The 26,671-nt window shown below is 42.9% G+C and overlaps 1 protein-coding gene across 1 annotated transcript in view; it reads left to right on the forward strand.

Moving 5' to 3' along the window:
• Positions 1-26,671, forward strand: part of GPC5 (glypican 5) — a 985,999-nt gene that overhangs the window by 518,428 nt on the left and 440,900 nt on the right. Inside the window, exon 7 of the mRNA XM_026662819.1 lies at positions 21,382-21,544. Within this exon, the coding sequence (XP_026518604.1) occupies positions 21,382-21,544 (163 nt within the window). The remainder of the gene's footprint in view (positions 1-21,381; positions 21,545-26,671) is intronic.

A 26,671-nucleotide genomic window follows, 5' to 3' on the forward strand; every position in this document is an offset into this window, starting at 1 on the left:
CAGGGGTTGAGCAGACAAGCAGTTAAAGGGGCCCAGGCCCTGGGTCAGGGCGGGGCACAAACAGTCACAGCTCATGCCCTTTGGGGCAGGGGTTGAGCAAACCAGCCGTTCAGGGGCTCAGGTTCCTACCTGAGCGTTGGGTGAGGGGGAAGCCTGCCACCCGTGAGTGTGGGTGGCAGGGGGGGACGCAGGCCCACCCACTCCACTGCGTCCCAGCCCGGGGCCCTAGCAGCGATTACTGTCGCTGCCGGTCAGTGGGGTGTCCTGACCGAAACACACTGACATCGGCTCACAGGCCTCTGCAGCCTGACCGGGGTCGGCTACCCCCGGGCTACTTCCTTGTTCCCCCTCGGGGCTTACCTCGGCGGCAGGGCTGGGTTCAGGCCAGTTCAACAGCATCGGCTCCTCGGGAGCGGGGCTGGGGGGCTGGTTCGGCAGTTCCTCCCCAGGATAGCTGGCACGGGGCAGACCTGACTCCTCCTCGGGGCAGCTGGTCTGGGGCAGGCTGGGCCAGTCCTCCTCGGGGTAGCGGGTCCGGGGCAGGCTGGGCCAGTCCTCCTCGGGGTACCTGGCGAGAGGGAGGCTCAACCGGCGCGGGCCGTTAGCAGGCGGTTCGCGGCCTGCCACTGTCTCCCAACCGGGAGCTCGGCCCGGGATGTCTGCTCTCTCCGGCGGGCTGCCTTCTACTGAGCTTTGGTGGCAGGCTTTTATACTTCCGGGTCAGGGCCGTGATCTCGGAGGGGTGGGCCCCGGACCCGGTGGCTCCGCCCAGGCTGGGGTTGGAGGCAGCTCTACCCTGCCGGAGGCGGAGGGGAGCCACGCCGACTCACTACACTGGTACGCGAAACCTTAAATTAGAGTGAATAAATGAAGACTTGGCACACCACTTCTGAAAGGTTGCCGACCCCGGGCATAGAGAGTACACTTATACAGTTGTGGACAATACCAAGCTGGGAGGGGTTGCAAGTGCTTTGGAGGGTAGGATTAAAATTCAATATGCTCTGGACAAACTGCATCTCTCTCCCCCCCCCGTCCCTTCCATGCAGCTGTCTGCATCTCCTGTTTGGGGACAGTACAGCCATGCCAGAAGAGCTGCCAGGGTGGGGCACTAATGGCAAAATCAACACCCAATTGTCATGGCTCTGAGGGTGGACAATCTCACCTGGAAAATGTGTACCCGGCACTCTGCGAAGTGCCCTTTGTCAATGAGTCTGCCCAATGTCAACCCTATACCTGGCTAGTTCTCTTGCAACACGTGCTGTACCTTTTTCAAGTTGACTGGTGGTAGTATTGTCACAAAGTCCTCATGTTCTGCTAAGCTATTACAATTGATATCATGAGCTGCCGTCATTCAGAGCTGCAACTACGACCACCAGCATCACCACTCCTGTTGCTTCTCCACTCGCCTATCATTGTAAAACTTTCCACCTTCAACAGAACACACAGATTGTTTTCAGTGGTGCTGGCTTGCATCACAGCATCCACATTGTCTCACCCATTCATCTGTGCTCCACTGGCATACATTCAGAAGACTACTGGCAGGGGTTAGGTTGTGATTTCTGGCCATCTATGTGGAATTGTTCTGTGCACCCTGAATAACAGTAGACAGCTGTTATTTTGACAACTGGTATGCTTGTATCTGCTTACTACATCATTGTAAGTGTAACACTATTGTCCACTATAGACACTGCTGAGGTCTTTGCTACTGATCTGGTAGCTAGTGGCATGGGTTAATGAGTGTCAGGGCATGATCCACACACCAGTGGGACTGTTCACTGCACCTCTGTGGCCCCATGCTACTCGAAGATCCCTTGCAGAATTTGCCTGGGCATGCAAGGACCAAGTTACCGGTTGGTACCGCTCAGGAGGTACTGCAGGGGTCTTGCCTATGGAAAGGCTAGGTACCAGCAGGAAGAACTTACGGATTGTCTTCTCTTCACCTAAATGGTGCTAGCTGCCAGCCAGTGATGATAGTAATAGAATCAGTGCATTGATCACTGGCACTATATGCTTCACTCAGGCCTGGGCCACTGACTGTATCGAGGCACTACTAACCAACGAAACAACCCAAGTCCCGTATTTGTTTGTTGAGGATCTCCCTTCCATCAGCTGCTCCAGCAACCATTACTCAGAGCAGCTCTACAAAATCTTCTTTTCTCTCAACCCTTACAGTTTGAAAAATGAGATTCATATCTTTGTGTGAGTTTCCATGTGCAGCTGTACTTCAGACTTCTTCTAATGTATTCTAATTTTGAGCCTACAATGAGACAAACTAGGTACAATTTTCAAAAATGCGGTGCTTATGTCACTTTTGAAAATGGGACCTAGGCACTCTTGAAAACTGTGTCCATTATGTGTGCATTTTGTGAATGCAGAAATGAGTTCTCTTGTCTTGAGCTAGGATTTGAAATCAAGTTCCCAAAGGGGAAGAGCTAGAGTATGTTGATAAATTGTGTAGTCACTTGCTTGACAACACTTTGGGTCATTATGAGAAATACTCAGACACAATCACTGATGTCAGTCAGGTTTATCAATAATGGTACAGGGAAAAGGTTTTATACAATCACAGGACTGCTCTTCAGAGACTGGTAAGTAATACTACATTCACTTTTTACCCAGAAGGTGTTTTCCTCAAAGGTATATCCCTAAAGCAATCTTTTTGTACCCTACTTGTTGTTTACTATATATGTCACCTGAAGCTGGACTCAGTTAATCAGCTTTTTACCTTGTTTGTTTCTGGTACCATGGTGTGCCCCCTTTCTTTTGTTCTGAAACCATGTGTTCCAGGTCATGGTGCACCTTTATCGTTGTTCTGAGCACATGCATTCCATGTACTAAGGAGTGTGAAGACATCCCCATCCCCCCCACACCCCTGGCTTGTGAAGGTAATGTCCTTTCTGTTGCTATGAGGAAACAATTATGTCCTGATACTGTCAGTTTTCCTATCTACTTAAGCCAAAGCTTGCTTCAGCTAATACAAGGTGTTAAGGAGCACTTTCTATAAATGAACACGATTATATAGCCCAAATTAGCCCGTACTTTTAATATAACGGCTACACTAAAGCTTGGAATATGTATTTTGGGTGGTATTATCAGAATAATATACATGTATGTTAGCCAGCATATATTAGGCAACAAGAGCTAAAGGCATATGCTACCATCGGATGTTGCTGGACACCCTAATCCATTTATTTCATCCATCATTAGTGTTTGAAGTACTACTTTGTTGTTAGAGGTGTAAAGGCGTCTATTGTTTTTAGTTTGGTTTGGTTTGTTCTATATAGGAAAATGTAGGTGATCAGTCCACACCGAGATAATTAGTCACAAATAATACACTTGAAAATGTCTAACTATCAGGAATATGCAGGTTAATGCCCATGTGATGTGCTGTTACTTCTACAATAATCACAGTGACTGTATATTCTATTGCCTGTTTTTCTCCCCCAAGAAGGAGATGGTGCTTTCAAAGATTTCAGATAACCCGAACAATAAAATAATTACAATAATGGAAACCCTGAGATGGAATATACATATAAAAAGGATTCAGAGGAGAGAGGCTAGTATACCTGATTTTTTTTTTTGAGTGTTCACAGTAATACATCTGACCTTATAAATATTTATACTGGGTTCAAAACCATCTGTCAACAATTAAAGTATATGTCACATTTAATAACATAGTCTGCATAGATTAGGATTACTATAATTAGAGTATTGCACGCACATTACAGCTGCAGGGTGGATGAGCCAATCTTTCCCAAGAATCTTAAAAGGCTGCTACCACTTGATATTATTCTGTAGGATATTACCTGATTGCATCTGAATAACTAATGTTGCAGGCACATGCATAGGCAGCGTTTTGAATTTGAAGCCAGCTTATCAGAGAAAAGTTAACATTCTTATCACAACTGCAGAAAGCCTGCATGATCTATCGATTAGTTCTATCAAACCCATTGTAAGAAGGGCTCTGATTGTAAGTGGTCTACTTATATTACATTTAGCAGAGAACAGGTTTTTTTTTAATGTGATGAGAAGAAAAAGAAACCTTAATGTTCTTAACGTTTTAGAAAAATAGGCATGGTGCATATTTAGACAGGAGTTGGCAACCAGCATGTCATTTAAATGTAGTTTGGGGATGAAAAAGGATTTAAAAGTTTAGCCTTTCCTACCTAATATGCAACATTTTATGCAAAACAACACAGAGTTGGAGGAGGAGCCTGGATATGAAGGACACAAGAAAAGGCTGTTGTTGACAGACAGGGAAGGCAAGTTGTGTGAAGTGTTTGGCCTTGTTTTAACCTTGGTGAGATTTAATTCACCTTGTTCAAAGGGCCGGCACAGGACCTTAGAACCACTTGTATCCTCAAAAGCAATGTTTAAGGGCTTGTCTACACTAGCAAGCTTTCTGGCCAAAAACTGGCTTTTGGCAAAAAAACAGCAATAGCATACACACAACAAGGTCACTTTTAATAAATAAATAAATAAAAGCCTAGATTTGGCAACAAAAAACTTCCACCCCTGCGAGAGGCTTTTGTCTTTCCCCTCCCTTTATTGTCAACAAACAGCCAGTGTAGACACCACAGGTTTTTTCGATTTTTATTGGCCTCCAGAAAGTATCCCACAATTCCCATGCTGCGGTTTGAACTCCGCTGCTCTGCAGCTAACCCGCCCCTCCCCCTTGCAAGCCCCGGGAATTTTAAATCACATTTCCTGCTTGTTGGCTTCCCAGAGGAGCTTCCCAGGTGAGCATGGCTGGCTATTGCACCAAACACACTCCTGCTTGGACCACCACTGAGTTGTTGGATCTGATCAGTATATGAGTTCAGTCGCAGCTGCGAGTGACCCATAGGAATTGGGACACATGGGCAAATTTCTCGAGGCTTGTGTAAAAACAGCTATGATCGGGACACGCAGCAGTGCAGAGCGAATATAAAGGAGCTGAGGCAGGTGTACTATAAGGTGCCGGAGGCGAACCATCACTCTGGTGGTGCACCTAAGACCTGCCGCTTCTATAAGAAGCTGAATGCTATCCTCGGTGGTCACCCCCCCTCCATCGCCGATTGCCCCGTGGATACTTTGAATGCAGCAGAAAGAGGGGGTAACCTGGAGGCTGAAATTTTGGATGAAGAAGTTGAGCTTGAAGAAGATATGGTGCTCCCAGCGGGGTCACCCGGTGGGGCAGGCAGCCAGGAACTTTTCTCCACTCCAGAAGTGCTCAACAGGGAGCAGGAAGCAGATGATACTCCAGGTAAGTTGCTGTGGCTTGTGTAGGGACTCGAAAAGAGAAATGCAGGTAGTGTTTTCTGTGAGCTGGACATTGCCCTGTGTAGCTAATCTGCATGGCCAAGCAGGGTGTCGATGGACATCGAGACCTGCAGGGAATCCTCCAGAGAGAGGCTCTGGAAAGTTTCCAAGAGTAACTTGTTAATCATCTGCCACAGATTCCAAGGGTTCCAGCCTTGTTAGTTTCCCCCATTGTAGGAAACTGTACTGTGCCATTTAGCAATCACTGGAGCTGGGTCCAAAGCGTCACATAGCTGAGCTGCATATAGATCGGGATGGAAGCCACAACTATTCAGCAGCTGATCCCTGGTTTCTTTGGTCACCCACAGCAGCGAGATGTCAGCCAGCAGGTTGGCCACCTGTGAACAAGTGTGGGATAATTTTGGAATGAGATCCCTGCTAAGGTGCCCTGCAAACCATGACTTTTTTTATTTGTACGCACAACCACCTTCCCCCACTCTTGAAACTCCCCATAATTGGGTTGCTCACGGAGCTGTGTGCCTGTCTAGAGTCTCACAGAGAAAGTGATTTCTACTAGCAAAATGCCCTTTTTACTAAAATGTTTCAATAGTTTGCTGGAATGTAACAATCACTCTTCTGTTCAGCACAGACTGTGAAGAACACATCACCCACCCCCGCGGACTGGCTACGGCAGATAAGAAAAAAACCTAGGCGCAGAAAAGAAGACATGTTCCATGAGGTTCTACGGTGTGATGAGAGACAGACCAGGGAACAGAGAGTGCTGGGAAGCCAAAAGGCAGGACAGAAAAGAGAATGCTGCTTTCACTAGGCAAGCGACAGAGCGGATGATAAGTTATGGAGGATCAGACCGAGATGCTCAAGTCTCTGATACAGCTGCAGACTGAGCAGACTCTATTTTGAGCACCACTGCAGCAGATGCACAATTCTTTGCCAACCCCACCCCCCTTTATTCCCACACATTCCTTTTCACTTCACAGCACTCCTGAGTTTCCCTATCACTCCACCCCCTCTCTCAGCTTGCACAGTGATAGCTGGAGCTACACACAGTTGTGAGGTTTTCCCCTTTTTAACAATAAATAAAGCCTAAGGTGTTTAATGGTACAGCGTTTTTATTCTGTGTTCTACAAAAGTGTATAGCAATCAATTAGGGGGAGGGATAGCTCAGTGGTTTGAGCATTGGCCTGCTAAACCCAGGGTTGTGAGTTCAATCCTTGAGGGGGCCACTTAGGGATCTGGGGCAAAATCAGTACTTGGTCCTGCTAGTGAAGGCAGGGGGCTGGTCTCAATGACCTTTCAAGGTCCCTTCCAGTTCTAGGAGATAGGACATCTCCATTAATTTATAATTTAATTCACTCTCAGGAACAGGCTTCTAAAGCATTGTGTTGCATGGATCTTGGGCCCCAAAATTGTACATGGATGCACCAGGGAAGCAACTCCAAAGCAGACGTGTTACTGCCCCTCATTGTCAAAGTGGTTCCTCAAAGCCTCTCTGATGTTAATAGCAGCCCTCTGAGCTCCTCTGACAGCCCTAGCATCTGGCTGTTCAAACTGTGCAGCCAAGCGCTCTGCCTCAGTGCTCCACACCTGAGCAAACATTTCACCCTTAGATTCACACAGATTATGCAAAGTGCAGCACATGGCTATGACCATGGGAATATTATCATTGGTAAGGTCTAGCCTGCCATTTAAACACCTCCAGTGAGCTTTCAAACAGCCAAAGGCCCATTCAACTACCACATGGCACCTGCTCAGCCTGTTGTTAAAACATTCCATGCTGCTGTCCAAGTGCCCCGTGTAAGGTTTCATGAGCCAGGGGTAAGGGGTAAGCCAGGTCTCCCAGGATTACTATGGGCATTTCCACATCCCCCACTTGAACTTGTGGTCTGGAAAGAAAGTCCCTGCCTGCAGCCTTCTGTACAGGCCACTGTTCCTGAAGATGCGTGCGTCATGCACCTTTCCAGACCTGCCTGCATTGATGTCTGTGAAACGCCCCCGGTGACCACAAGTGCCTGCAACACCATGGAGAAGTATCCCTTCCTATTGATGTATTCAGAGGCAAGGTGGTCTGGTGCTAAAATTGGAATGTGTGTGCCATCAATCGCTCTGCCACAGTTAGGGAAACCCATCTCTGCAAAGCCATCCACTATTTCATGCACATTTCCCAGAGTCATGGTCCTGTGCAGCAGGATGCAATTTATTGCCCTGTACACTCGGAGTAATACAGCCCCAACAGTGGACTTTCCTACTCCAAACTGATTTGCAACTGACTGGTAGCAGTCTGGATTCGCCAGCTTCTCTACCAAAAGGGCAGCTCTGAATCTGGCGTCCTTGCGACGCAGGTCAGGAGCTAGCTCAGCACATAGCTCCATGAAGGTTGCTTTACGCATCTTAAAGTTCTGTACCCACTGGTCGTCATCCCACACCTGCATGACAATGCGATCCCACCAATCAGTGCTTGTTTCCCTAGCCCAAAAGCGACGGTCTACCATAAGCAGCTGCTCTGTGAATGCACAAAGCACTGATAAGTTGCTGCCGTCCTTATCACACCCAGTGATTCATCCGCTGCTAACTTTGCGAGTAACTCTGAGAGTAACTGTGCTGCCATGTGCGATGTCCTCACAACAGCTAACAGCGCATAAGAGAGAAGTGTGGGATCCATCCTCTCACTGCAGATGCTAGCGCGCACTACAAAAGAATGACAGTTGGAAAAATGGTGCAAAAGGAAGCCAGAGACCTTTGGAGGGGTGGGACACAAAGCGATGCATGATGGTACATTTTGCACATCTCAGGATGCGCTGTGCTCAGTTTCTGAATTCCCACAACACCTGGCGACGGATAGTGTCACCAGGCACTGTGGGATACATACCCACAGTCCATTGCTCTCACTATCGACAAAGGTGCTCCAAATGTGGACACAATCTGTCGACAGAGGGAGCAAATGTAGACACGCATTGGCGACTTTGCTGTTGTAGATTTTTTTTTCCTTGACGACATTAGTGTCTTCAAAAAAACTTGCCAGTGTAGACAAGCCCTTAATGACCTCGTGCTGGACATCTACCTAAAGGTGAATGTCACCAAAAAATAGGCAGTATGTAGTACAATGATTCTATACAACGTGTGACAATTGTTACATAAAGCACCTTGGCCCAGATCTACAAAGGTATTTAAGTTCCTAAACCTCTTAGGTGCTGAAGTCCCAGTTTCAGGCTCCACTGCAATTCACAGAATGCCTGCTCGGCTGCCACCTAACTCTGTACGCATCTACTCTTTTTACAGCAAAAAAAAAAAAAAAAAAAAAAATTCCCTAGGGTCTTAAGTTTCTGCCTCTGGTCATAAGGTGCTGCCTCACTCTAGGCACCCAGATGCATGTATCTCACTTTAGCCAGAGTGCAATCCCCAAACCAGGGGCATATAGCGGGAGGAGCACTATCTTCCCCTTGGGGTGCAATCTGCTAGGTGTGCTCAGAGGCCAACTACTGGACCAGGTTCCATTCAAAACCTGTCATGTGGTGGTGCCCACCTTATAACTTTTAGCCCAGTGATTAGAGCACTCACCTGGGAGATGGGGAAAGCCAGGATCCAGTCTCCCCACTCCAATGACTTGTTAATTATTTATCCATAGTTGAACAGCTTCAACAGGAGAGATTGAGACAGTGTGGCCATCAGAATATCTCCTAGCCCACTCTTGTGAGGAGACAGTGTTCAAATCCTTCCTCCCCTTCCAGTACAAGGGGGAATTGAACCTGGGTCTTGCATATCTTACGTAAGTGCAGTCACCGTATCCTTCTCTTCCAATCACTTTGTGCGGCGTGAGGTAGGAACCCAGCTCATTTTCACAAGAAACAAACACCTGACTCTGGGAGAGGAGTTCCTGATTGTAGATCACTAGCAGAGTTAGGAATCTCCCTGCAGTCTGGATTTAGGTGCTGAATTCTATGAGAGGAGCAGGGCTTAGGACAGACCCCTCTTGTTGGCATCTCTGATTATCTTCGGCAGCTCCCTGTCCAGTGTGCTGACTTTTGTGGAGCATTTTCAGTTGTCTCTCCCCATGCATGACATAAGGAGCGTAGGTGCCTAACTCAAGCTTTGTGGATTGGGTGGTTGTACCAATAAGTTTCTAAATGACTAAATGTTAGGTGTTGAAATGCTTAAGTCCTCTTGTGGATTCAGGTCCTCATGAATCCATTGGTATACTGGGCCCTGTATTAGCATGCCTAATCCTCCTGAAGCACGGTTATCTCCACAGATGCCAACAACTGTAAGTGTGTGTGAGTGTATGTGTCTTTTTAGCACATGGTCAGCAGCAAAAAGGGCTGCACAAGCTCTTGTTATAAAGTGGAGCCAGTGGTGTTCTGAAATACAGGGCTCTGGCACAGTATGAGGTGTTTTGTTCAGTGAGGTAGAGGTAATCTCTACTCCAAGGAGTTTACTGTTTGGTAATTATTTATGGATTCTTTTGGATTACCTCTATATCTGAGGGAATCTCTACAAAAGTAACGCTCCCTCTCCCAGTGTATTAATATCAACACTGTTGTGGTTAGTGCAGGGTAAACTAAAATTGCCTTTTGTTCTGGAGTAGAAACTAGTTCTATATCCAATTTTTTTACTGGTATGTTCTCCCAGATCATTTTACAGAGCAATTAAATTATTCTCTAATGAACAATAAAAAGTGAGCAATTGTTGGTGAGTGAACCTTTTGTATTTTTTGGTAAATGTCTATATTTAAAAAAAAAAATATGGGAAGCACTCTTGTGTATGTAGTCCACAAAATAAGTTTAGGTTGCATAGGTGGTGGTTTTGTTCGTTGAGACATTGATTTTTATAGGGATCTTGTTAAGTATATTAACAATTTTTGGGAGCTACTTATTCCTTCAGTGATTTTTTTGCTAAGATTTCACAGACTTTCTTTAGGGTCCAATAAATGGAATTCTAAGCAGTAGATTGAGATGAAGTGTCACATTCTGTCTTCTGTTTTGCATCACTGATTTTTGTAACAGGTGTCCGCTATATATATTTGAACCTCTCATACTTTGCTGTGATAGGGCAAGTTTGTAAATCCATCACAGAAACACTTGTTATACTCCCTGCCCACTCGGCTTGCACACTGGATAGTGCTTTGTGTAAACTGCTGCTATCTTCTTGTCGGCCATCTGCAAGACCTAGATACTACAATGGTAGGCACTTTACACATGCAAATGGATTAGAAAGATAAAGCATAGCTATTTAAGTGCAGGTCACAAGTCCCTCATGAGCTAAACATGCTGTCATGATTCTGTGGTGGTAGACATAATAGAGCTATCTTGCAGACAATCTTCCATCATCTGTGCAGATGTCTTTGAAACCTAAGACATCTCTCCAAAAAGGACATTTCACTCTGTTCACTGCCGCTTTTGCCTGCTTATTCTCATTATGCCACTGCTCACAACTGGCATATCTAAAAATGGCTTGTGGACCAAGTCCATCTTCCATGTGCCCAGTAACTGTTAGCCAGCCTTCACAGTGCACAAAGATCCTTATTTTCCCTAGGCAACAAAGCACTAGTATTTAAAGTCCTGGATCAAGGAATTGACAGGACTTACTGATCTTCTCTCACATTAATTTGTTGATTATTTTGCAGTATCTCCTGTAGGTCAATATTACCTGCCTACTCTTACTAATGGATCCTGGAGAAATTCTTTCCCTCAAGCATTATCATTTAGCTGCTCACAGCATTATCAATATTCATCAGCTTCTTGGCATCTCTATAAAGCCATAGTAAGGCACACCGAATCTCTATCGGGGTCGCTACTGCTTGTTGCCTGTCAAGTGTGAAAGGAGATCGTGTTTGAATCATAACCAGCTTCTTTGCTATTTGTGGCCTTTTTGATTCCTATTGCAACATCATCCTATTCCCTTCCTTTCAGAAAATAAGGTGTTTGGCAAGATGTGAAACAAGGCATGACTGCACTGTGAGTTTCTCCTACACAGCTGCTGTGGAGATGAGAAATAAGCATTATGGCATTCCTTCTGACTGCTATGGTCTAATGGATACTTTTTTTCCAGGTCAGCATCATCTTCCATTATCTTAGCACCCATGGACCCAGTGACTATATCAATCAGCACCAAAAGGAGTTGTCCCCCAGAAAAATCCTCCTTTCCAGTTTCTGGAAGATCAGCACCTGTCTTCATGTGGACAGCCAGACTCTGTGTTCCCTTGCCCTCCGTTCCTGATTTCCTGCTTAAATTTGGATAATTGGTCAGAGTTTTTTCTGTGGTGTAAGAAGAACTGCCATCTTGAAATGGGCCAAAAATAAGCTGCATGCTGCATACTGCAGCTGCTGCCTTCATCTATCTATTCTCACCTTTACTGGAACCTCCTTTTTGTTGTTTTTTTAAATGTCTTTTTCTCCAGACAACAACCAGTTGTACCACTGCTGTGTGTGAAATGCTCTGATATCTCAACTGAAGACAGGAAGGGGGTGAGGGGAAACACTTTTTGGTCTTTATAAATGGAACGCAACACACAGGGTGCTGCGTTCCATTTATAAAACTATAAATGTGAGGCTTAATTATAATGTCAAAGAGATGGAAATGAATTCATTTCCCCAGCTATATGCAGAAGTTAGGAAGGATTTAATAAAGCACTCGGAGGCCTAAATTTAGGTATGTAGGCCTCAAAGTGACTGAAATTCAATCTGTTCTTTGGCTGCATAGTCAAGAGGAGATTAAATAATTCTAGTGCCCCAAATTTATATGATTAGTCACAACTCGATCAAATAATATTAATGACATAAGAGCAACAGACTCTCAGGCTCAGTTTCCTTAAGACAAGGTTCTGTATAGTGTGACATATTAGACTTAAATTATGCAGTAAGTCCTTAATTTCATGCAGTGTAGCTGAACAGAATTGTGAGGCAAAGAAAGAGTTGGGCTCCAATTCATGAGTGGGACTTTGGTCCAGCAGTGTTCAGGAACTCCACATGGTACCTGCCACCTCTTCTGAGGCTTTTTGAATGCCATGGCCTCTTTTGCTACTGGTTGTCCCTGCTCCCTCTCTAATCGCTGCTGGATGTATAGTCTCCCATTCTGTAGAATGTCTAAGGCCTGCATGATGGTGGCATTTTAGGAGTTGCTTCTTGTTGCCCCCTCATCCAGCCTGGATGGGGAAAGCTCAGCCTCCCACCACCACATCTGAGAGGAGGTCGGGGAGGGTTCATGATTATTCTTTTCTCTACTGCTGCCTTCCTCATACTGCCTCCCATTCTGCCTTTTTATGGGAACAGAGCAGTAGCAGGCACAGGGAATCCACTGAACTCCCCCCTCATGGAGAAACCACTCAACAAAATACCTAGTGGGAGGAAGAAAGGAATAGAAAGGAAAAGAAGATACAATGGTCAGTGCCATTTTTAATTAAAATATCTGGGAGGAAATGCAGATTTTTCTGACAGAGTTGATCCATCTATTTTCTGAGGTAATGAGGGAGATGCCTAGGGAGTTCCACTTCCTTCACAAAAGGAGGCAAAGCCAGAAATCGACAGGCTTTTCCTATATAAACCTTCCCAAACACAATCACCCCTTCTCCTGTCATGTCCTAAGACTGACTGACAGCCCCCAGCTAAACACCCAGCAACTACTACCCCACACTCATCTACTGCTCCACTGATCCTAGCAGCTTGGTGTCTTGCTGCTTGCGCAATAGTTTCTGTGCCTCTGGCTCTGCTCAGCCTCGGAGTTCTGCTTCCTTCCTCTGATGTGCCTCCCAGGGCTAGTGTGGGAGCTCATTCCTCACGTACGTGGTGTGTAGCAAAATCCAGAAGAAAGGAGAAGAAAGCTGCTACAATGCCCCTTGATGTCTGAGAGAAGGCAGTGAGGGTCTTGAAGGCAGCGGTAGTGATTCTGAGTTGATGCCTGATACCTTCAGAGTCTCGCCTACTGAGTGACTTATCCTAGGGGCAACCACACAGTTTACCGAGCCACTGGAATATCTGTCTTACTGTCTTGGTAACTACACTCTTAGAAAAATGGAGTCAAAATAGCTTCAGATTTTCCTGGGCACAGGAAATACTCAGCCAATATAAGAACCAATGCCATATGCAGGACTGTAAACCCCACGTGTTCATAATCACGTGAGACTTTAAAAAAATGATCTTTTTATTTGTCTTCTGGATTCAGAGTCCTTAAACATATTAATAAGAGTTTCTTAATAAGTAGGAGGGCCAGAAAATAACTTTTAAAATGAATGCTGAGATTAATTCAATCTGTTTATTCAGGCAGATGGAGCTTTAACACAAACATCAAATATTGTGGGACTCATGATAAAATTGCGAGAGTTGCCAACACTATATGTCTTCAATTGTGTGGCATCTACCATCTAACTCTTGTGGTGGCATTTTTATTAAGGCACAAGGAGTTTGTATTTAGTATTTAGATTACATAGCTCCAACAAAATAGACACCAGACCCTGGTGTGGACTGCTGCTTGCAGCTCCCTGCAGCCCAAGACCCTGCCTTCCAAAAATTTTTTGAGATTTTTTTATTATCTCAGCAGACACGCCCATATTCTCACATACTAACAGCAACTGCTCCACTCAATCCTGTTCAAAACTGAAGTTCTGTGTTCAGTTTCCACAACATTTAAAGTCGCCTAGAGAATGTACTGCATGGCAATTTGTGGAAGCACTATGAATTCAGTATAGGATATGAATGTTAGGATTTGTCTGCACAGCAAGTTGCTGCATGCAAGTCATTCTCTGGGACTTTTACTGAATTGTAGCAGTGTCCACACAGCAAGTTAATGCATGGCAAACTTGTGTAGATTCAAACCTCTGCTTGCATGCAGTAACTTGTCATTTAGACAAGCCTTTAGTTTTGTGACATGCATCCGACGAAGTGGGTATTAACCCACGAAAGCTCATGCTCCAATACGTCTGTTAGTCTATAAGGTGCCACAGGACTCTTTGCTGCTTTTACAGATCCAGACTAACACGGCTACCCCTCTGATACTTTAGTTTTGTGGTGATCTCACATACCTCTAGTCTCAATCACATACTACCGACCATGGACTGATAATCTAGAAATGAAACCAAGAATTGGTGCTTTGTCCTTGTTTCCCATTTTCATTACAAGCTATAGTCATGAGAATGGAACTTATTTTGTGTAATATGTGATTTTAATTTATTCTGTCATGAGAATTATATACGAGTAGGGTGACCAGATGTCCCAGTTTTATAGGGACAGTCCCAATTTTGCAGTCTTTTTCTTATATAGGCTCTTATTACCTCCCCAACCCCTGTCCCAATTGTTCACATTTGCTGTCTGGTCACCCTCTAATAGAATATGTAATGTACGCCTTTATATAAAGGGAGAAGTAAACTGTAAAGTGCTGAAGTCCTCCTTTTGATTGGCATATGTCCCTTCAGCAGCAGATCAGTGAAGTAATAAACAAGCAAAGACACCAAAACAATAATCAATAAAAATGTACAGAATATCAAAAGGTCAAAGCAGTTTAGCCATAACTAGATTATGCGAATAATCATTTTAACTGAAAAACAAAACAAAATAAACAAAGTTAAGTTAATCTCTGGTCATGATTATTTAAAAGAAATATCCAAATTGAGGTTCATATTGATCTTTTCTACATATACTCTTCTGCAAGTTTGCTGCAGATCTTCTTATCAGCCTGAGGTACGCTTGTTATTCTTTGGATTATGCTTTTAGTTGATACATTTTGCTGTATTATCTTATTTGCAAAATTAATTCAAATTGACTTAGAATTAAACACTGTGACATGGACTGAAAAGTGTCCAAAGGTCCATAAAGAAAGAGAAATCATTTGTCAAATTGGAGCGAGGTGGCTACTGGAATATCAGTTAGGTGAAATGTTAATGAAATCTACAGTTGCTACTAAATTAGGAACTGTTGCAAAGATCAGTGATGGCAAAGAAATAATACAAAGGAACTACAGAAGCATATAAGGTGCTAATACCTGAAGTTCTTATTCAGGCAAAACTCCTCATGGATTTCACCTAGAATTCAGAGCTAAATTTGCATAAATAGTTCTCATTTACTAGGTTTTTTGTTTGTTAATCAGTTTTCTATAAGGGTACTGTTTTTAGAAATGTTTTGTCCAAAACTTTTTATAGATATCTAGATATTTTCATTCTCAGGTGTTGTGCATCATTGCTGTGTTCACTTTTACTTAGTGTAGTGTCATTTTGCGAACTGTTAGCTGGATAAATTCTTAGCAGGATGTATGCACAGTGTATATTGTCAGCCTGCAAAGGTTTGAAAGAACACTCTGAAGATTTTCAAATATTTGCAACCTTTATTTTACAGTGGCTTGTAGCTAACAGTTAAGCTCCCACTGTCCTAGGTGCTATACAAACCTGTAACAAGACAGTCCCTTGTCTAAAAAGCTCATATGGAAAATACACCCGGCTGAAAAGTGTGCAGTGTAGATATAGCCATATTTAATCTAGTTCTTCCTTTTCTCTCCTCCCCAGTTAAGTCTTGCAGCCTCACAAAAATATTTAAAGATATGGGTCCAAATCCTCAGCTGGTATAAATTGATGTAGCTCCATTGAGTCATTAGAAACATACTGATATACCAGCTGAGGATCTGTCTCCTATTTATATGAATTTTTTCTTGGAATAAATTACCCTGGATACGCAGTTTTTGTCACACATACACCAAGTATCCTACCACACATGTATCAATTTGGTTTTGACTTATCAAAACATATTTCACATAGAGTAGAAGTGGTGCTAGGAGGAAATTAGGGAAAATATCACTTCTGTATTTTTATTAAGCTGGGAAACTGGTTTTTGAGGCTATCACTTTCAGTAAAGTCAACTATCTTGCCAATGCATGGCCATTAAAGCTATAGAGAAAAGTAGTCTTGGAAGGGGAACTGCTTATTGAAAGTGGTAAGATATGAAAGTGGTTTGGGCCAACAGGAACTAATATTATTTAGCCAAATAGCTCTAAGAGATCAAAAGGTATAATAAGACTGAAAAGAGGATGCTGGCCGTTGTACAGAGGACAGACTTTTCTATCCTACTTCCCCTTCAATAGTACCTCTGATGAAATATATTGGTGAAATACAGCTGTAACTTCACCTTGGTATAATAATGAGCTCCGTAACACCTAGGAGATCTAAAGGATTCCAGTCTACAACTGAGGAGATACTTGAAATCTGAGGGGTTTGACATTGAGCAGAGACACATGATTGTTAGAAGCTGCACAACTGTGCATGTGCAGAATTACTGTTTCCCATAGATTTCTTTGCTTCCCCACTGACTTTCTGATGGGGAAGAAAAGGGACGCTACAAAAGTGGTCATATGACCCTCCACAGCAACATGTTTCAGGTGCCCCAGGCAGCTGGTAGAGAGGTAAATCACTGTGGGGCAGGAGGCGGGACTGGGAAAGACAGGGCTGGTTCCTCCTATCTGCGTCAGGCTCCCAGCTGCTAGTCCCAGCTGGGCTAAGGAGGACAAGACTTCCCCTTCCCCTGCACGACATCCAGGGTTGGGTCAAACCCACCCCAGATTTCTCCCCCGCCTGTAGGAAGCTCTGCAAACTGCCCCTCCCTTTTCTTCTTACACCCATCATTCCTCAGCTGCAGGGGAAGAGATGACTGTAGGGGGAGCTGCTCTCCCATCTGCCCAGCCCACGTGCATCCAGACCCCCTCATATCCATACCCTCCCACCGAGCATCCTCCCTCCCCCAACACACACACCCAGAACCCGACAAGCCCCATCTCCCTGCACCTGGACCACTCCAACAAGCCACCTGGACCCCCCCCACACCAAGCCCCAACCAGCTGCACCTAGATCCCCCCTCTCACTCTCCCACACCCAGACCCCCCCACTGAGCCCCAACCACTTTCACCTGGACCCCCTGCATAGTCCCATTACCATTGCACTCAGAACCCCCCCAACAAGCCCCTGTTTATCCAGATCCCCCACTGAGCCACCCACACCCAGATTGCCCCACACAGAACCCTCTCAACCCACACCTGGATCCCCCACACGAAGCCCTTCCACACTTGGATCCTGCCTTGCTGAGCCTGCCTGCCCACACCTGGTGCACCTGGCATGGAGGGTCGGGCCCTGGGGTGTTTCTGGGGCAGGCCCCGTCCTTGTGCTGTCAGGGTTGGGTACAGCCTCACTGCTGAATCCATGTCCTGGGTAGGGAAGCTGCACAGTGATCTCCCACCTCTGTGTAACCAGTGGCCTGTGCTCCCCAGGCTGGAGTCTCCACATTTATTTGACAAATAAAATTTGCAGAACTTTAACTTAGCAAAGTTGCCCAAAACCTGATGTTGCTGAGCTGCTCCTGCCTATACCCTACCAAGTGCTTAAGGTGTGACCCTGTCAATTTAGGCACCCCCACTCTTTTTTTTTTTTTCCATCTGAGGGCTTTCGGAGTAAGGCACCTACATTTACCCACAGGGCTCAGGAAGAAACCTGGTTAATTTAGGTACCTTCCCTTTCCCTCGGGGCTCTATGGGTCTGCGGGACCTTTTTTTCCAGTAAAAGAGCCTTACACAGCTGTGCTTTAAACTTCATTTATTAGCAACACACGCAGAATACATATGCCAAGTAAATCTATGCTTTGTTAGCAACAGGACATTCTTTTTTTCAACTTTAGTGGTGAACTCCCTGAGTTTCACCCACGGCTGGTCAAGGCTAATTTAATATGGGAGTGAGTTATGTCCCAGGCCTACACTAAGCCCTGGCAGGATTCTCAAAAAGGCATTCTTCTGCCAGTCGTGCCTACAGGGCCTGATCTGATAGACATTAACAGCACACACCTAAGCCACGGAAGATAATAGGGGTAGAACACTCACCTGGGATGTGGGAGACCCAGTTTTAAATCCTCACTCTGCCTGATTTGGAGAAGGGACTAGCACTCATGTTTCCTCTGGTCCAGTGCAGTGTCCTAACCCTTGGGCTAGCTTTTGTATTCTGGGATGAGTCTCTCTTCAGCTGAAGCTGTTCCATATTTGTTGGACTTGCAATTTGAAAGTGGGTCTCCCAGGTAACTCTCTAACCCAGTAGCTAGTACATTCTTACTCCTTCTGGCTCTTAGATTGTGATAATGTCACCCCCTAGCCGCCTTTTTGTTAAGCTAAATAGATTGAGGTCCTTGAGTTTGTCACTGTAAAGCATGTTTTCTAATCCTTCTTGTGGCTTTTCTCTGAACCATCTCCAATTTATCAACATCATTCTTGAAGTGTGGACACCAGAGCAGTGGCACTGGTGATTACACCAGTGCCAAATACAGAGGTTATATTACCTCCCTAATCATACTTGAGATTCCCCTGGCTATCTATCCAAGGATTGCATTAGCCCTCTCACTGGCAGATCATGTTCAGCTGATTATTCACCATGACCCTAAGTCTTTTTCAAAGTCACTGCATCCTGGGTTAGTCTTCCATTCTGTAAGCATGGCCTACATTCTTTGTTCCTAGTTGTATGACCTTACATTATGACCTTATTACCATAGTGAAATTCATATTTTTTTGCTTATGTCCAGTTTACTAAATGATCTAGATCACTCTGTAGCAGTGGTCTGCCCGCTTCATCATTTACCACTCATTCAATCTTTGTGTCATGTGCAAATTTTATCAGAAATCGTTTTCTTCCAGGACACTGATTAAAAAATTAAATAGAATGGGAACAAGAACCAATCCCTGTGGGACCTCATTAGAAACATATCCACTTGATGATGATGATTCCCCATTTATAATTACAGTTTGAGACCCGTTGGATAATTTTTAATCTACTTCAATGTGCAACATTGATGTTGTATCAGTCTAGTTTCTTAATCAAAATGCTGTGTGGTACCAAATCAAATGCCTTTAATAAATCTGAGTGTATTACAATTAATTGTATTACATTATCAACCGAACTTGTAATCACAATAAAAAAGGTGTCAAGTTGGTTTGACAAGTTAGTTATTGATATTCATTATATTACCCTCTATTAATTCTTTATTAATCAAAAGCTATATCAACTGCTCCATTATCCTGTCATTGATGTCAATGACAGGCCTATTAATTCTCCTTTTCCCTTTTTAAATATTGGCACAACATTAGTTTCTTCCAGGCCTCTGAAATTTCCCCAGTGTTCCAAGACTTATTAAAAATCAACATTAATGGTCTAGAGACCTTCACTGCCAGCTCTTTTTAAATGCTTGGATAAAAATTATCTGGGTACATTACTTACAAAAAGGATACACCAAAGAGGATAAGACACAATGTTCTGTTGCTTGTTTTCCAAATTAAGTCAAGATCCTTTATGACTTTCACATAGTGGCAAGGTATTGTCATTACTGTCCAATTGTGGTATTCATTAAGTGTATATAATCAGAAAATCTCCAATAATAAACTGCATTTCCTTTCCCCTTTAAATTACAGCTTTATATAAAATATGCAACAGAACAAAATAAACATAAAATGTCCCTAAAATTGTTTACTTATAATCTCATTAGTGAAATAAGACTAGCTTTTAAGAAGCGCAAAGATCTTAACACTGAATAAAGAACTTTTTTTATTAGGACTGAGCCATGCTTTGTAGAGAACAACCAATAAGAGAGAGAGAGATGTGAATTTATATCGAGGGGTGGATTTCTTCATTTTGTATAATTAAGCAAATAACTTGAAGAGGAAACCAAAATAAAAAAGGCTCAATTATTCTTTCACTTCTTAATCACTACTAACTGCCATAAATTCAAAGAAAAGTTTTGATAGGGTTGTAGGGCATTTTTTTCCCCAATGTCAAATTTATAGTTAAAGCAATTTCAGAGGGACCCTTGGGTTCTCCTGACTCAAATCCTAGGATAGTGCTGTGCTGTAGGTGGAAAGATTAGAGAACACAAAACATTATTACCGTGGGCTAGTATTTAGACAACTTGGGAAAATATAAAGTCTTAATCCAATCCTCTTTTAAGATGGACACAGATATAGGATATAAAGGAGAAACACATCTCAAGCTGTGATCTTGTCAATCTCTCAAATTTAGCGGTGTTGAGCCTCAACAATAACATACATAGAGGAGTTATACAAAGAAAACCCCTCTGTGGCAGGATTTGTTGGTGATGAGTCAACATGGGGGTACTCATGCCGCTGAGTCAACATTGAACTTAATGCCCCAGGCATGATGTGATGGGACACTGGTCTCGTAGAAGTGTGGCTGAAGTACTAAGTTCTTGTACTCATTTAAGGGTCACATTACTTTATGCAGTAGTAATTTGAATCCAAAAATCTGATGCCCGGAACTATGAACCTGCCATCTTCACCAAACAATTTTGAATGTGCAAAATTTAGAGACTGCTTTCAAAAATTTTACCCCAAGTGTGAACTGCTGAAATGATGAAGTAACTAATATGTACTTTAACTGCTTTAAGAGGGGGGAAAAATTGTCGACAATTGTAATAAAGAATCCAAGGGACAGAGCCTCAGCTAGTGTAAATTGGTGCCACTTCATAGAAGTCAATGGAACAACACCAATTTACATTAGCAGATGCTCTGGCCCTGGTACTGTTATATGAATTACTATATGTAATTTCAGATAAAATAAGAAATTACAACTTAATCTGGAATATGTACTGATCTGAATCTTTTCTGAAGCTCAAAAAAGTGAAAAGTGCTATGTAAATGCCATTAATCTCCAAAGTTTAGTGTATATATGTGAATAAATACTACTAATTAATCACTAAACCACTATAAGTATTAATATTTACATTTTATATATGGGGAAGAGGCAGAGAGTCGAACTGACTTGCCCAGTCTGGTAGACCAGCAATTCCAGCTTAGGAATTCCGGGTGCTGAGCTCAGTCCCCATGATCAATTTTTAAAATATACATCTTTGGGCACCTCTGCATTTGCTTATGGTGGTATTAGAAATGCAAGCCCCAAATAACCTGAAGTATGCTGGCTGGAATCCAGAAAGGTTCAGTAAATATAACAAGATTGCCTGACCTTGTCAGTCCAGCGACCTGATTTCCAGACTGGAGTTTTGGATATTAGAGAAGCATGTGAACTTTTGGGTGCTCATCCAAACTAAATTTCTGAACCTTTTGAATCTATCTTATCTCTGTTGATAATTGGCATATTTTATTTTGTGCTTGCAGCGGTTGCAGGGCAAATCATTTCCTAAACATGAGAAGTGGGGTCTACTACAAACGGGCAGTGGTGTAAGTATGGATGAACAAGTCAGTGGAGACTGTGATGATGAGGATGGTTGTGGAGGATCAGGAAGCGGGGAAGTGAAGAGAATCCTGCAAATTGCTGACTGTAAGTCCCATGATTCTACCGCCACTTATTTAAGTTCTTTAAGAGTGAATTAGTGTATTAGCCTCTAAGGAATACTACTGGTCTACTTTGGAGATGATTATGGTAAACTTATCTAAGCAAAGTAGTTGAGCATCATGAATTAGAACATGTACAAAATAAGACTGAAAATTTTCTAAAGATAGGAATTTATATCTACATGTTACAGGTATTGCAATGAACTTTATCCTAATCTGCATCTTCTTAATGTGACTGGTGTCTGTTGGCACATTTGGTGTTCTGCAAATCATGATACCTGTCCAATGATGTTTTAATCCAACTAAATAGTGGTAGAATGTCTCGGCCATGATGAATTACTGGTTTAACATAATAAATAAAATTTTCAGCTGAACAGAGAAATCTTTCAGATCTTCCCTGGGAACATGGGAGAAAACAATGTACAAACACATTGTGGTAAGTGGATTCGTCCATTACTATTATATTAAATTGACTATAGCCAGTGGCGTCTCATAAATAACAGGATAAGGTAATGGCATGCTGCTATTGAACCATAGGTATGTGGTGGTTTTGTGATCATGCTAAATCTTTCAAAACATTCAATACTAATGGAAAAGAAAATAATAAAGTGGTTACTGTAAAACCCCAAGGTGCTGTTGGCCACCTGATGTTATACTTTGTATGTATTTTAAATCTTCTAATAGACTTTTGAAATATAATTTTTCTAAGTATCGCGGCTCCCACTGGCCATAGTTCGCTGTCCCAGGCCAATGGGGGCTGCAGGAAGTGGCGCGGGATGAGGGATGTGCTAGCTGCCACTTCCCGCTGTCCCCATTGGCCTGCAGCAGTGAACCGCCAGTGGGAACCGCAATCGGCCGAACCTGTGGACACGGCAGGTAAACAAACTGGCCTGGCCTGCCAGGGTGCTTGGCCTGGCGAGCCGCATGCCAAAGGTTGCCGATCCCTGATGTAGAGCAAGGAAAATGGAAAGATGGGTCATATTTCTGTTTCTCTGTGGTTTAATTCCCACTCTTCCTATATAGTGATAAATGGATGAAGCAAACTAAAAAGCAGCTGAATGACACAGAGTTTGACTGAGGGACCTAATAGTTGAAATATTGTAATATGAGGTAGGACTGTCGTGTTGCAGTTTTAAACACATTCTCTGGTTGCAGAGTAATTTTAAGCATCTGTTTATTTAATAACTATTTTAATCATCCTTATTTTTTTTGTATTTAGTAATTTAATCTCCCCACAGACTCCCATGTAAAGAAAGAGAATAATTTCTCTATCTTACAATAATGCCAAGATGCCCTCACTAAAAACAAGCAATATTGTGTAAGCTGCTGACAAACATATAGTAAGACACAGTCCCTGCCCTGAAAAGCTTACAATCTAAATAGACAAGGCAAACAAAATATGAGACAATAGAAGAAGGAATATCCTCATTTCACAGATCACGGGGGGGAGGGGGGGAGTAAACATTTTTCTCCTGATTGTTCCTTTCTAAGGGTCAGTCAATGTGTCCTGTATATGAGTACGTGTGCGTCTTTGTGTGTATATTTCTTCCAAGATAAAACTGTAACTCAGAGGTCGGCAACGTTTGGCACGCGGCTCACCAGGGTAAGCACCCTGGCAGGCCGGGCCAGTTTATTTACCTGCTGATGCGGCAGGTTCGGCCAATCAAGGCCCCCACTGGCCGCGGTTCACCGTCCCGGGCTAATGGGGGCAGCGGGAAGCGGCGCAGGAGAGCGATGTGCTGGCCGCGGAGGGCCGTGGAGGGCAACAAAAATGTATAGGGGTCTGGAGCGCATGATTTATGAGGAGAGGCTGACAGAACTGGGATTGTTTAGTCTCCAGAAGAGAAGAATGAGGGGGGATTTGATAGCAGCCTTCAACTACCTGAAGGGGGGTTCCAAAGAGGATGGAACTCGGCTGTTCTCAATGGTGGCAGATGACAGAACAAGGAGCAATGGTCTCAAGTTGCAGTGGGGGAGGTCTAGGTTGGATATTAGGAAACATTATTTCACTAGGAGGGTGGTGAAGCACTGGAATGCGTTACCTAGGGAGGTGGTGGAGTCTCCTTCCTTGGAGGTTTTTAAGGCCCGGCTTGACAAAGCCCTGGCTGGGATGATTTAGTTGGGAATTGGTCCTGCTTTGAGCAGGGGGTTGGACTAGATGACCTCCTGAGGTCCCTTCCAACCCTGATATTCTATGATTCTATGATTCTATGACCCCTGCTCTAACTCTTTGTTAACTTACATCCCCAGAAATTGAAGGTGACTTTATTTTCCACTTAATGTTAGATGCAAAAAACTTCTTCATTAAATGTCAAAGACTGACACGTGAATGTTGATGGACTTTAGAGTGCCCATGAAGAGATGAAAGGCAAAAAATATATCCGTTTCAGAAATGAAAACATCTATCTTTATATCAGTGCTCACGGTATATACACAATGCTGTATGTAATGTTTTTGACAAACCGTTGTCTGCTTTTCCAAAGATTAAATAATTAATCCATGAATCAAACTCCATATGTTTAGGCCCTACAATTGTTTTAACTTCTTTGCTGTCTCATACAAAGCTTAAAAATAGTAGGTCGGTGTATTTATTTCAAGGATACTACCAATTTTTAAATTAATAAAATTAAACAGTGGCATCAAGCCTTGACACTTCATTTGCTAGTTCTATTCTGCAGTAACCCTAGAGCTCACAGTAACCCTAGGACTGTTTCCAGCATCACGGTGAATTTCCTCCTCAACTGGAGACTTGGACAGATAACAATAAACAATTATACTTATCACCAATATATTTATTTCAATCTACTTTGTACAGCAGTTTGAAACATGAACTAATCTTTATATCACCCTTGTAAAGTAGACAATAGCATCTGTCAAAACTCTCATGTTATAAGTTTCTCAGTGGAATCACTAATTTTCTGAAGTACCAGAGGGTTAGCCGTGTTAGTCTGGATCTCTAAAAAGCGACAGAGTCCTGTATAGACTAACAGACGTGTTGGAGCATAAGCTTTAGTGGGTGAATAACCACTTTGTCCGATGCATGTGAATTTTAATTTTCTGAAAAGTAGGCTAAATTTATTTCTTGTGTTGTCTGTTTTTAGCATAGTTTTATCATATATAAAACAATAAATCATACATTTCGGGAGAAAATTTGTTTGCATTCTCTTCCTAACCTTCCAGGTTGGCTGTTACTAAACAGAATAGTTTGATATCTCATTCATTTGACCATTAAAATATCTGACCCTGGCCCTGACTGGGAAGAGAAATATCACAGAAGTAAAGTGCTTGACTTCCAGAAAGGGAGTCTGACAATTGTATTTGTAGGTCACTATTTATCTGGTCAGTCTAGTGGACAGCAGGGGAATGGCATTTTAAAAAGGTTGGGTGTTCCCAGATAAAAAGGAGCCATGTTCCAAAGAAGTCCCCATCTAAAACTTGGCTTTTAATTCACCATATGCTCTCTTAATCCCAAACATCCTCTTCCTTATCTCTCTTCTCAGCTCCTTTCTTCCTGCATCCTTTCTGCTAAACATGCTCCTTCCCCATCTTTAAATTGCTTCTTAAAACCCAGTTCTTTTGTGAAACCTCATTTAGTTCTTGTGCACAGAGGCCTAAGAGTGATATTGTACCTAGCAATTCTGCAGACTGGAATGGGGAATGGTTAGTGTTCCATCTTCCCTCTCACTCCTGGCTGATCTATCCATGGATGGGCACACTCTTATTCTAAATTAGACAGAGAATAGTTTTAAAATAGTGTGTTTTAAAAAAAAAAAAACCTGCTGAGGATGGGGAGAAAACCATCATGAAGGGAGGAGAATACTACTCTTGTTTGTGGCAGTGAGCAGGTTTGGAAGAGCCCTTCTCAGTGTGGCCTCTTATGTGTGGTATTTGTCAGCCAATATTGTCATTTCTTGGAAGTGTCAGGATTGACGACTAGCAGCCCACCTCACAAAGGAATTACCGATAATTTATCTTTTTAAAGGAAGGTGTTGACTAAAAACAGGGTGGCTGGCTGGGATACAAGAGGGAGGACGACTGTTACGATTACTAATGGTAGTATGAGAGGCAGCTCAAAGATGCACATGACAAAAGCATTTTATTTTTTATCTGTAAACTGGCTTTGGAGTAAGAAATCTACCAACCTGGAAGTTCCACTAACTATATCAAATTATTCTATTGTCTTGGTACCTGCAGTTATGAAGATAAGAAATAGATGAGTGATTAAATGACTAAATTGAAATTAATTCACTGAGTGAATGGGAATATGAAGGATAAGGTTTGTTCAGTGAAGAGAGCCTGCAGTGCAACTCCTATTAACCCACATTGTGCGTAAGACTTGGGAATGACTGTCTAGTGAAAAAATATCTGCTTGGCTCCCTCGTTAGAAAGCCAGCTGAAAAGTATCTGTGAGTGTATAGATACAAGAGATTAAAACACTTTTAACCGGTTGCAGTAATAGCTGGGATGAATTTATACTTTCCAAAAATAGTTTACAATGTTTTCTGCTTGTAAAGTCTAGTGTGGATTTGCTGCCAGTTGACGTTGTTACTAGAAGTGCATTTGCAATAGCTATTTATTTAGCAACGCAGTTGTTGATCCCAACAATATATTTTTCTTCAATTATATTAGAAAAAGACAATGGTCCAGGAAGTATACTTTATTATGGTAGTGTCTAGTGGCCTCAGTCAGAATTTAGGTCACATTATGGTATGTAGTTCTCTATCCCTAATGTTACCCTGAAATTTAGGCTTTGGGGCACTCCTAGACTAACCTGCCTATCACCCCGTTAATGTGCTCTTCCTGGGGTATGGGTCTCCAGGGTAACTAAGGTAACACTTGAAGGACACAGATATAACCTTCCGATAAAGTGATTGACACTGGCAGTTCTTTTTCTAAAACAAAGTATCTTTTATTGACGTAACTAATAATCCTTACTACAGTGTAACCTAGAAATAAAAATCAGACACAAATCCCTTATTACAAGTTAGAGGATCTAAACTACAATAGTGTATAGCTTAAATTATTCCAAGTGATGCACTCTATTACAGGTCATCAGTCTGCAATAGATCGCTAACAGCCGTAACTTAACTTTACATAAGAAAATTACATTTTA

This window comes from Terrapene carolina, unplaced genomic scaffold (assembly GCF_002925995.2).
Source record: "Terrapene carolina triunguis isolate 2854851 unplaced genomic scaffold, T_m_triunguis-2.0 Scaffold21, whole genome shotgun sequence".
In the NCBI taxonomy this organism is placed as follows: Eukaryota; Metazoa; Chordata; order Testudines; family Emydidae; genus Terrapene; species Terrapene triunguis.